Source organism: Capsicum annuum, chromosome 1 (genome assembly GCF_002878395.1).
Source record: "Capsicum annuum cultivar UCD-10X-F1 chromosome 1, UCD10Xv1.1, whole genome shotgun sequence".
In the NCBI taxonomy this organism is placed as follows: domain Eukaryota; kingdom Viridiplantae; phylum Streptophyta; class Magnoliopsida; order Solanales; family Solanaceae; genus Capsicum; species Capsicum annuum.
The window spans coordinates 134,047,061-134,060,886 of NC_061111.1; the positions used below are offsets into that span (position 1 = coordinate 134,047,061).

At 29.4% G+C, this 13,826-nt stretch overlaps 1 protein-coding gene across 1 annotated transcript; it reads right to left on the reverse strand.

The window, feature by feature from the left end:
- Positions 1-5,003: 5,003 nt before the first annotated feature.
- Positions 5,004-6,880, reverse strand: LOC107879590 (phytolongin Phyl1.1). The gene has a single exon (XM_016726608.2). It carries the CDS (start codon positions 6,308-6,310, stop codon positions 5,564-5,566), a length of 747 nt encoding a protein of 248 aa, XP_016582094.1. The 5' UTR covers positions 6,311-6,880; the 3' UTR covers positions 5,004-5,563.
- Positions 6,881-13,826: the final 6,946 nt, after the last annotated feature.

A 13,826-nucleotide genomic window follows, 5' to 3' on the forward strand; every position in this document is an offset into this window, starting at 1 on the left:
TATATATATATATATATATATATATATACTAGTTACTAATAGCCCGTAAAGGCATGAGCCCAATAAATATTTTTTAAAAATTTATTTTAATTATTGTGATTTATAGTATTTTTTTTTACATATTTTTTAAAATATATAACAAATAATTTCTTTTACATACTTTAAGTTGTTAACTATTGTAATTTATAACATGTTTATGTAATTTTCAAATACTTAGATGATCATAATAATTAATTATGGGTGATATAGTAAAATTATGATTGAAGCCACGAAGCAAACATGTCTTAATGACTCACAATGACTAATTAAAAGTGATATAACAAAATTACTATAAAAAAAATATTTGTGAAAATTTTTAAATGGTCATAATAATTAATTAGGAGTGACATAGTAAAATTACGATTGAAACAGTGAAACAGATATATATGATTAGAAGTGATATAACAAAATTACTATACAAAAATACTTGGATGAAACAACTGAAGTAGACATGTCATAAATATCCATTTTACTTTTTTATTAAATATTATTAATTTTCTAATACATAAATAACTTATAATAATTAATTAGAGATGATATAATAAAATTACGTAGGAAGCAGCTTATGAAGCAAGCACGATCATAAATATCTATTTTACTTTTTTTATTAAATATTATTATTTTTTTAATACAAAAATAATTTATGATAATTAATTAGAGATCACATAATAAAATCATGGAGGAAGCAGCTAGCGGGCAGGAGAAGCAGGCATGTTGACGGAGACTTGCCTGCTTCTCTTACCTTTTGCCTCTTATAACCTAACATCAAAGTCCTGTGCTAGCACCGGCCCAATATATGTTATTTTTTAGTCTCAATTTATGTGACATAAATAAAATTTTGATAATTAGTTATATTTTTAAAATATTTTAAGTTGCTAGTTATTGTAATTTACAATAGTTTTTTGACATTGTAATTTACTACTTTAAGCTGTTAGCCATTTATAATTTACAATACTCTCTTTATCCAAACTTTTGTAGTGCGGATAGTCAATTATATTTTAAAAATAATTTAAGTTTTTAATTATTGTGATTTACAATACTTTTTTTGCTATTTCAATTTAAGTGACATTAATATAATTTTGAAAGTCAATCAAATATCACGGTTGAAGTCGCGAAGCAGACATGTCTTAAATGACTCATAATAACTTATTAGAAGTGATACAACATAATTACTGCAAAAAATAGTTGTGCAAAATATAAGCGAGCCTCATATAAGATGTCAACTTAATTTAAAACATTAATAGTTAATTTATTATTTTTTTGTTTATTTCATCTTTTTTGTTAAATATTATTTTTTAATACTTTGATGACTCATAATAATTAATTAGAAATGAAATAGTAAAATTAAGATTAAAACAGCTGAAACAGATATGTCATAAATGTTTATTAAATATTATTAATTTCTTAATATATAAATGACATATAATAATTAATTAGAAAATAACTTATTAGAAGTGATATAAAAAAATTAATATAAAAATAGTTGTGAAAATAATTTAGACGGCCTCATAAAAGATGTCAAGATAATTTAAAACATCAATAGTTAGTTTATCATTCTTTGTTTATTTTATCTTTTTTATTAAATATTATTAATTTTTTTAATACTTAAATGACCTATAATAATTAATTAGGGATGAAATAGTAAAATTACGATTGAAGCAGCTAAAGCAGACATGTCATAAATGTCTATTTTATATTTTTTATTAAATATTATTAATTTTTTAATATGTAAATAATACAAAATAATTAATTAGGGGTGATATGGTAAAATCATAAAGAAAGCAGACATGACAACCGTCTCCTGCCTCCCTTCACTCTTCTATATATTAGAACTAGGAGGCTTAGTCCTGCTACACACGTGCCCAATGTTGATACTTAAAAATTTCATGATATGTGTAATTTTAGTATTTAATTAAAATCTTTGTTTATTTCGTTGATAATTTAAGTTGTTAATATGACATCCATAAGATTTTGAGAGTCAATCAAATATTTTTTATACTTTAAATTTTTTTTAGTTGTTAATTATTGTGATTAATATATTTTTTTACGTATTTTTTTTTGAAATATATAACAAATTAATTATTTTTTAGATATTTCAAGTTGTTAACTATGAAAATTTGTAGCACTTTTTATGTAATTTATAAATAATATGTTTCTTTGAATATATAACAAATTAATTATTTTTTAGATATTTTAAGTCGTTAACTATTGTAATTTATAATACCTTTTTGACATTGTAATTTACTATTTAAGGTTGTTTGCTAATTTATAATACTCTCCCTGTTCAAATTTTTGTGGCATTGACAGTCAATTATATTTTAAAAATAATTTACGTTTTAACTTATTATGATTTATAATAATTTTTCCTCTATTTCAATTTAAGCGACACTAATATAATTCTGATGTCAATCAAATACCACGATTCAAGTAGCAAAATAGACATGTCTTAAATGACTCATAATAACTAATTAGAAGTGATGTTATAAAAATACTTATGAAAAAAGTCTAAGTAGACCTCATATAAGATGTCAAATTAATTCAAAATATTACTGAGATAATTTATTATTTTATGTGTATTTTATTTTTTTAATTAAATATTATTAATTTTTTAATATTTAGATGACCTTTAATAATTAATTAGGGGTGATATAGTTAAATTATAATTGAAGCAGACTTGTCATAAATGTCTAATTTTTTTTACTAAATATTATTAATTTTTTAATACTTAAATGTCATATAATAATTAATTAGAGATAATATACTAAAATCACGGAGCAAACAGACAAGTGACATGCTAACATGAAGACGGAGTGGAGTCTGCTTGAGCAGCTCCACTCCCACTTATTATACAGGAGAATAAATACACCTTTTTGTTTTTGGGTTATGAGAGATATAAATTAAAAACCAACACAAAATAAGCACAGGGCAGAAGGGCCAATGACCGTTATATTTCACTGAAATCTGAAGCTCCATACTATTTTTCAAAAACATGCCAAGAAGCGGCCAATTGCGCTATCATGGAAGCCAACTTTGAGGTATTATATCCTTCGAGCTTTTGATCATAGACAAATAAATCATTGAGCAACTTTCAGCAGTTTTAACTCTTAAAGACATGAGATTAATTCAATTGTGTAGGTGGTGCAGTCCAAGCCAATCCAACAAGAGCATGTATAATATGTACATGTAGACTAATCAGTTATTGACAAATACCGTAATGAAAATGCCTAACAATCTCTTTGTGAGAATGCTTGTGTTACTAGAATAGCACACAGCCATAACAATATGTGTATTATAGTTCCTGCATAGCTAATGCATATAATAGCACATTGATTCATGCAGTCTTCTCATGTTGGCGTCACAACTTGTAGTCATTAGTCAGAAAAGCATTGGAGCAGAAAACTAGAGAAGCATATCCACTTCTCAAATAATCAAACAGAAAATGTAGCCATCTGACATTTTCCAAGAAGAGAATGAATCAAGCAAAACTTAAAGCATGATTCCTCTACAGTTTGTACGTAGTTTATTTAGCATCAATACTGTGTCGAATGCTGTCTATCAGAAGTACGATGCTAAAAGCTGAATGGAAGATGCAAAAGCTACTGAAAATAGTATCCAACAACTTCACATGACTTGAAGTTTGCATCTAGCTGTGACAGAATCTCAAGGAACTTGATGAAAATTCTCGTACCTCTGAGCTTAAGGGCCAAGAGATTCCCAGACAGGGAAAACGAAGATATGTCAAGTTTGCTGGATTCTGTGTTGATGTAAGAATCTCAGTAGATGATTATTCATATCTATCAAGTCTATGAAGTCACATCCACAGTAAATATACTCACACTAGCATATGTTCTGAGGAAGGGTGGTGATTAATATACCATGCAATGCAGATTCAACAGACAAATCAATGAAAAAAAAAGAACACCAAATACTAAGATAAAGTTGCCAGGCCCCCAAACAATTAATTTAGGCTTGATAAACCCCTTTCTTCATAGTATGGCCTTCAATGTGCTACAGTTAATAACTTTTCAGCACGGAGGAAATGCAGATTGATCAGTTAATTATGATGAAATGTCAAACATAGAGGCGATTTCAACTATAAAAGTGCCTGTTCTTCATTCCCCTCCCTTAAACCACCAATCTGATTCACTTACTAATTCCATCTCATTGCTCCTATACATGTAGCCCATGTTCATGGAACAAGAGTACACCAATCTAATTGGAATTAGTCAACATTTGTATGTTTTCCCCAGAGGAAATTAACCACCCGCCTCCCTTCAGAACACATGCAAGTGTAAGTTTACTGTGGAGATGGAAACAGCCTCTCTACATCCCAAAGTAGGGGTAACGTCTGCGTACACTCTACCCATCCAAACCCTTACTTGAGGAATTACACTGGGCATGTAGTTGTTGTAGCCCTGCCATCTTCTTGTGGTTACTGACACTTAGACAGATGACTTTCAGTAACTTCACTCCCTCTTTCCCAGTACAGTACAAAGTTTCATTGCGTATAGAGTTAAGAGGCCAACATAAGTTGTGCAAGAGAAAAAGAAAATGTAAGTACTAGTTAAAATTAGTATGATGGGGAAAAGAGGAATAACATCCCTTTGCTGTCCATATTTTAATTGTTCATGAACTTGAATTTTTGAAAGAAGATTCACTTGCTTGAAAGTATGGCAAACATTCTGGGTGGAGGCGTATCATTCAATACTTAAGATGCTTCTCGCTGCACTTCTCTAGCAAAGTAAAGGACTACAGCCCCTCCACCCACCCGAAATTTGGCAATTACCTTCAACAGTAAAAGATGTAAAGGAAGACACGCAGAGTAGAAAGATAACGTTTTACCAGGACCTTGCTTCAAACACTTTTATTTGTTATGCTCTAGCGATCATTAAAAACGCTATAGGATAAGCAGACTTATTATATAGATGGAGAAGGAATATAGGAACACTTCACATAGCATGAAGTAGAAAAATGCAGTATTTGATTTCTAAGCAAACTTTTAACTGAAGAACGTAACAGAAATACATGTAACCAGGCATTTGTATATACACAGGATGCAACGGAAAAGAAAAAGCTACTACAGCCACTAATATGCCTCACTCCCAAGCTAGTTGGGATCAGCTCCATATTTCTCCACTTATACACGTCTCAGTCCAATAGGAAAAGAACACAAAAATATTTAAATGAAGCACTCATGTGGTAATTACATGACGTAACAATAAAGCTGCAACAAACTTCAGACTCTAATAGCCAACAAGAACCTCACATCGATTGTAATCTACTGCATCCCCTACTCTATCCATAAACAAGGTGATTCCTGTACAAAAAATGAGTCTCTAACAGTAGTTTGATGAAACGTGTACTTGATATAAGTATAAAAGTTTCTTGATTTGTTAATTTCATTATCCACTTTCTTCGGAAATGCCTATCGTGACGCAATACTGCACTGCTGAAGTATTTCAAAAGGCTAGAACAATGACCTCCTTGGCTCCAAGCATTAAGATAAGGTAACAACAGAACAACTTTAGTGAAGGCATTTTGTACCTTCACAAATAATTAACCAGATCACAAACAACACGAGACATACCACAGCATCAATAGCAAGAACAACACGTACATGGCGGCACCACCTCTTTTGAAAGTTCTGAGAGCTTGTCATGCTCCTAACCAAGCACAACTCTTTCTGTGACATAATTGGAGAAACAGCTGTACCTTGATCGCTCGTATCTATCACTCCTGGATCAACCTTAACTAGTTCTGTAGATTTCCGATGCTCCTCCACCTCAGCATCTCTCATAGCAATTACATGATCATTCATTTTCTTCTTTTCTATTCTACTTTGCTTTCCCAACAACAAAGCATTTGTTGAAGCACCGCCCTCAATTTGCCTACTAGCATCATTACACGGTGAAATAACAGGAACTAGATCTCCTTGTAAGCAAAGTGAATTCAAATTCGACATAGTCCAACACGAACCCTTTTTTGCCACTTTCCTAAATTCTTCCTTCAACTGTTCAAGAAACCTTAAAACTTTTACATTACCAAGACCCTCGTCTACAATAGCAAAGTAAACATACCCTTCACTTTCCATCAAAAACCCAAAAGTTTTCTTAGCCATAGTTTGAAAATACCATTTATGAAAAGGAGGAACCCTTTCCAAACACAATGCAGCCAAATTCTCAATCTCGTGATCTCCACCATTATATGTATATATAAGTTGGACCCCTTTAGATACTGAACAATAGTAAACTGCTTTTCTCACTGAACCCATTTTCTAACAAACTAAATATCACATAAAAAATACTAGCTAGTCACTCAAACTCTGAAAAAGTCAAAAAAAACTTAGATTTTTGAAGAGATTTCTTCAAGAACCAAAGCAATCGCGATTGAGCTAAAGAATTAGCCAAGATTATGCAAAATTTAAAGAGAGAAAATCATAAAACGATGGAATAAATCCCTTCAGAGAAAAAAACACTAGTGCTTCTTTCCATCTGTCCTGTCTTGATGGACGGTACCTGAAATCTGTTGCTGACGGGAGGTGGGAGGTGGCAAGTATATATGGATTTAGTTGAATTGTGCGAAAGCTGACCTGACACAATCAAAATGAGGTGTCACCAAAACTACTGGAGATCAAGATTGAAGAATGAAGTCGATGATGTATCTAATTAGTGTTGAAGGGCAAAGTAGCAAAACCCATATTCTTTCTCATTGAATCTAAGCAGGGAAAGTTCTAATCTTGGAGAAAAAAGCAGATCGGAAAAATAACAGAAAGTTTCTGGTCAAATAGGAAACATAAAGGAAAATAAAATTACTTACTACTACATATTAAGGTGTACAGTGGGCAATCCAAAAAAAAAAAAAAGTTTAACTAATATACACTTGACGGTGTAAACATTTTCTATACCGTCGAGTATTTTTAAAATCTAATATAGATAAGTTCTTAAGTATTTTTATTTTTTAATATCTAAATTATATAAAAGAAAAATAGTAATAAAAGGAAACTTGAACTTTACATTTATTCTACCCAGACAATAATCTTGTGTACCAAAAATATAGAGGAAGGTCGTCTTTGTATTTAAATTTTTTAGCTATTCTGTTTCTTCAATATCATTTAAACAGTCGAGGAATGTAATCACTTTTCTCTTTCTATATATATTAAAAGTCTTCACTTTTTTTTTTTCCAAATTTTGTAGTGGGAAATTTTGATTTATCCCCATTATTGATTTCATTTAATCTTACATAGTAAAATCTTAAAATCAGTTGACAGCACCTTCAAAGAAATTAGCAAAATAAATCTAAGAAATTACTATTATTATTCTATGCACTATTCTATGTCTCAATTTATATGATACTTTTCACTTTATGAGATTCAAGTTTTTTAATTGTGACCATATAATTAGACAACATTGCATTTATTAGCTTTTTGAAATAAAATTTACATATTTGAAAATTATGAAAAATGTTACCGTATAAGTTTTAATAACTAATAAATTAAATACTCACTTAACAAACGTATAAAAAAATTATAATTAAAAGATTTACTCAATTTATTTTCATAATCCAAACATCATCAAATATATAGGGACCAAAAAAAATAACATCCTTTAATTTTTCAAATATGATACTAATTCTTTGTAGAGTACTATTGGTAATAGAGTTTTTCTAAGATAGAGATCAGTACAGTAATTATCTTTTTGAGACACAGATGAAAAGCTTAAATAGCAATTATATTAACATTAAGGAGAGGACAGTGGAGAGGAAAAAAGAGTAAGAAATCAACGAGGTTATTTTAAGAAAATAATATGATAATTAGTTATTACCTTTTAAAATTACTACTAGTGTAAAATAAAATTTCACCGATAGTGGGTATAACTGAAAAAAGAAATGGTGTACCGTGGGACTTCAACTTTGATAAAGACATCAAAAGGACTGTGATGGAGTGTTTTAAGTGTTATTTTCAACCACAAGGGTTGGTGTAGTGGTTCAGCACCTCACCCCTTAATCAAGAGGTTGAGGGTTCGATCCCCATTTTTGGTGAATGGAAAAAACTCTGTGGCCAGTTCCCTACTGCTTAGTGCGCTGACAGTACGAACGGAGGATTAGTTTCATGGCTGTCGGCTGTGGGGATATCTCGGGAAATTAAAAAAATATATATTATTTTTTGGTATAAAATTTACTATATTTAATTCACAAAAGCTTTAAATACAAGTTCAACCAATTTATAAACTTTATAAAAAAGAATTCAAGAACTATAAACACAAATTCAAACAGTTGGAGAACTATAAATATGAAGTTCAAATTATTTTCTGAAAAAAACAGTAAAACCAACTTAAAAAAAATGAAATAGAAAAAATCAAGTTCACCAAATTCAAGATATGTCCTTAAGGAATTTATTTTCTTAAAATACCTGAGGTTGGTTCTCTAAAGTTTTTTTAAGAAGAAAAGATTGTTTTTCACTTTAAATTTTCATATTTATAGCTAAAAGATGGTGTTTCGGAATGGAAGCAAGTTTGTATCTGTTTGTGACATCTCTCGATGTATCATTTGATAAATTCAAAGTCAAAGCCAAAGTCGAGCTCGATAAGTAAGCTTGTATCCGTTCGTGACATCTCTCCCTATGTATTATTTGACAAATTAAAAGTCAAAGCCAAAGTCGAGCTCGATGAGCGATGTTGACAACAGGGCGAGACTTGTCTTGTTCTTGCCTCAATATTCACATGAAAAAATGCTTCTCAATATATGTAAAGAAAATTTCTTTCTTCCATCAATGTGAAAGAACTTTACTTCCTTAAAGTGAAGCCACAATTCACTTTTTCCTCTATTTGTCCCCTCTATTTTTTATTTACATGTATACTTAAAATTCAACATTAAATACTCCTAATCCTTAATTAAAGCCCTTATGTTCGAGTTTCATGAATATCAATCATCTTTACTAAAAAATATTTTATTTTTAATATAAAATTTTTTGGTATAATTTTAAATTTTATCAGATACTAATGTACATAATGAGCGAAAAATATATAAAAAAAAACTTGATAATGACACATAGAGGGAAATTGGCCAGGTCAACTAGACTGCACTATCAGTTGGGTTGGTTGATATTAAAATAGTACTCTTGATAAATATTGAGGTGTCTTTTGGCCGATTGATAATGCATGATTAGTTATGTTCGACTTCATTCATTTTTATTTGTCACAATTAAATTAGGTACATTTATTAAAAGATACTCCCTCCATTTCATAATAAATAGATTATTGAAATTTCTCACATAGATTAAAAAAAAAGTATTAAAGATATAAATTTAACATAATTTTCTATTTTTACCTCCCAAAAAGAAAAAGTTAACCTTGTAATACATTTTCAAAAGTTAATTGGTTGTCAAATCATAAGGGTAAATTTGAAAAAAAAATTTAATGATTCACTTATTTTGAAACATCAATAAATACCCCAACAATTCACTTATTTTGAAACGGAGAGAGTAGTGATTAACATAATTATATTATATATATATATATATATATATATATATATATAGTATTATGTCTTAGAAAATAATTTAAAAAATAAATAATTAATGTCAAAAATGAAATATAAAAAAAATTGACTTTTTTTTATATGTCAAAAGTAAAAGTAAAACTGAAAATCTATTTTTGAAATAGTAGGCAAGTAAAAGTGGGTGAAGAAAGTATATATTAACTATGCACGAAATAACTGTGTAAGAATAAATAATATATGATTTGATTATTTTATTTTTTATCATGCATAAAATAATATTTAGATTATCTTACAATTTATACATATATTAAAAAAAATGAACCAAACGTTGTATTAGTGACGCTATATTTTATGTTGAAACTATTTAAAAAAATAACCAACAACAAATCGTATAATGTATGTTAGATTTTATGTGGAGATTATTTTTTCCTATTTTTGTTACCAAATAATATAGAAAGTTATGCTAATTTTAATATATAAATAACACTTCTTTAACCAACAACTAAATGACCCTTTTAGTGTTGAAAAAGTACCTTAATTGTTGGAATATATATATATATATATATATATATATATATATATATTATAAATGGGATGAAATCGTTTTCACTCACCAACTTTGTTTTAGAGATCAACCCCTCATCTTCCCTCTCTCTGCCCCAAATTTTGAACAATAATCTATTTTTTTAATAACTTTGAACAATAAATATTTGCCCCCTCCCCTTCCTTTATTTTATGCAATATTCATTTTATTTTTTATTATTTCAATCCTATTTTATGTAATACATTCGTATATTACATATAATATTTAATTTTTTAACCTAAAAATTCATAATTCTTTATTTAAGTTTATTAGCATTATAAGTAGAATAAGACTTTTATGAATTTATCACAATTTTTTTGTTATTTTTTATGATCATTATTTCAATATTATATGTATTAAGTGTGTATATATATGCATGGACATGCATGTGTGTATATTTTGTGTTTCGCCACACTCTTACTTCCTTCTTTTATATTTCTTTGTCCTTGTTGACCTAACAAATTCCTTGAGAAAATTTTAATTAGAAGTGTAACTTACTAAACTAACCTTATTGATGTTTTAAAACTTTAAATTTGACTACTATTATTTTATGTAATTATTTAATACTCCCTTTGTTTCAAATAGTTGGTCTTTATTGGCTTGACACTCTCCTTAAGAAACTACTTTTTAGGAGCTTATTTTACCAAATTAGTCTTATTAATTATGCTTTGAAAATATAAATTTGAGTATATACATTTTATGTAGTCATTGAATGATAGGGGTAGTATTGGAAGAATATAATAAAATTCTCTTGATTTCGTAGAAGAAACAACTAAATTGAAACATATATTTTTAACTAGAGGGTCAACTAAAACGAAATGAAGGGAGTATTAAAGGTAGAAAGAAAATGATATAATAAATTTCACTTTGACAAGAAAATGAAGGTAACTATTTTAGTATGAGGGTCAAGTAATATGAAACGGATGACGTATTTTCTATTGTCTATATAAATAACTAAGTTTTGATTATCGTTGATAATGTATTACATAAATCACAATTAATGAAGTTTATGAAAAATAAACTTCAACCACAAATAAAATATGAAGAAACAAAAATTTTATTGATAACGAATCTGGGTACAATTTTGTTAGGCTTTTTAATTCTTTTTCCTGAATTTCTCTGTGATTTGAGGATCGTTAGTAGCGTATTTCTCAAATGTAGGAATATTTGAATTTGATCTTCATGAAAGAAGAGTTTTGTATATCTTCTTGATGTATTTGATTATCACGAAGAGAAAATTTTGTCTCTTTGTTATATTTCATGAGTTTATGAAACTTTTAAGATGTCGCTCCAAAATATATAATATGATATATTTTAAATAGACATAATTTAGCGTTTAGATAGAATAACCTCCAAGTTAGGATTTAAGGTGGAATAAACTACAAGAATCCTAACATGATTGGACTTATCTTGTAGAGTCCTCCAAATTTTCAATGTCTCCATTCACATCATATAAAGGGAGATCAAGAAACTAATAACAGGATAACTAATTCCAATATTATTCTCTCTGACTAAATGATCCCTTGGTAGATGCTTCCTTCATGTATAGCAAATCGATTTGAGTGTTACTTGTTCACATTTTCATCTAAATTCAAAATATTCTAAGGCCTAAAGTCAAATTATACTTAATATTTCATTAAGTTTTAAACTTAGTAGTATGAGTATTTTAATAACAACAATATAAGTATGTATTTTCTTCATTTTGATACAATATTCTTTTAAGAAAATAAAAGACAAAAATATAAATAGACACTTAACTTGTTTAAAGTATTTTGTTTTTTAATTTGTTTTTCAAGAAAAAAAAAAGAAGTTAACACGCATATAAACTTGTCAAATGGCCCGGTTTGACCCGACCCAACCTGGCTCGAACCGGCCCGGTTTGACCCAACCCAACCTGGCTCGAACTGGCCCGATTTGACCCGGCCCAACCTGGCTCGAACTGGCCCGATTTGATCCAGCCCGGTCAGCCCATGGGCTGTAGGGTACCGGATCATGGGCCGGTTAAATTTTTTGGTTGGGCCTGGTTAACCTAGCCCGGTCTAGGTCCGCCGGTTAATCGGCCCAGCCCGAATAAGTTTTTTTAACAAAAAAAAAATGATATTTGGGTCAAACTAGCCGTTGGGCATAGCTATTTTTGGATCCAAACGGCTAGTTTGGGCCTATTTATTAAAAAAAAAAAATTCATTTAAAATATTTTTTAATCCCAAAAAAATTCAATAAATACCCTACATCTTCAAATCATTTTTCACACAATTTTTCACTCTCTCAAATCTTATTCTCTCTCAAATCTCAATTCTCAAATATTCAATATATTTAATTTCCTAAAGTGATCACTTTAATTTTTTAATTTTGCGATTACAAAGTACGAGTGGAAGTTTCTAAAGTCGCAACCTTCGGATACTTTCAAAATTTGGTATTGTCGTTCTATCTCTTACATTTAATTTTTATTTATTGTATTAATTGTTGAATATTTAATTTTATTATATTTGTGTATTTTGAATTTTTTTAATTTAATTTATATTATGGATAAATTAAGAAACCTCGCTACTAAAGGTATTAAAATTTTTTGTTCCAGAAGCGGTAGTGGTAGTAAAAAGCGAATTACTAGCGGTAGAGGTACTTCAAGTAGTAGATATACTCGTGTGCCTTCGCCTCCGGTATCGCTTGGTACACCTTTTGAGGAAGAAATAGGTGTAGGTGCTCACGATATGGATTATGTAGAAGCTCAGGAAAATTACGGTATAGAAGAAAAAAATGAAGTAGATGCGGTTAATTTAGACGAAGATGATGAAAATATTGGTGATACACCCGCAGTAGGAAATGCTAACGTTAGATTTGAATCGGTTAATCTCCCTTCTAGTCCTCCCCGTGCCCTAAGAGCTCGTAAAAGCTAACGCTAGTATTGCATGATAATATTTTGAACGTATATCAGATACTGAGGTGCAATGCAATATTTGTCAACAAATATATAAGCATAAAAGCGGAGGCAAGCAAGGGGGTACGGGTATGTTAATGAGACATATAGGTGATGCTCACGAAAGAGAGTTAAATATTGTACGAGGTGGTGGGGATGTTGGTGGGCCAACGCAAACTAGAATGGACCCAGCAACTGGTCAGGTAACGAAGAAGTATAATAAATTGAGGGACCGGGAAGAAATAACTAAAATTGTAGTTGTGGGTTGTTTGCCTTTTAGTTTTCCTTCTTCTGATGCTTTTATTCATTATATTCAAGCAATTTATAATTCTATGTTTAATGGTATTCCTAGAAGTACTTGTCGGTCTGATATTTTTAGACTTCATTCACAATATTGTTTTTATTTGTCAACATTGTTAAAAAATATTCAATGTAGATTGTCCCTAACTTCTGATCTTGGTCATGCTGTAAATAAAAATAATTATTTAACTGTTACTTGTCATTGGATGGATAATAATTTTGTGATGCAAAAACGTATTCTTGCTTTTTTATATGATGAAGATCGTAAACATACTGGAGATTTTATTGCTGATTCTATTGTTAAAGTTGTCGAATTTTATGGTATCAAAAATAAAATTTTATGTATTGCTTTTGATAATGCTTCTAACAACAAGACTGTGCTATAAAAAAGTTAAAATCTATGCTCTCTCCGTCGTTGCCTGAAATTTTTCATATTAAGTGTGCATGTCATATGTATAATTTAATTGTAAAAGTTGGTTTTGAGTTTTTTGAGTT

What these genes read in the sequence shown, in the direction of transcription:
- LOC107879590 (XM_016726608.2), bottom strand. Translation starts at nt 6,310, where the DNA reads ATGGGTTCAGTGAGAAAAGCAGTTTACTATTGTTCAGTATCTAAAGGG.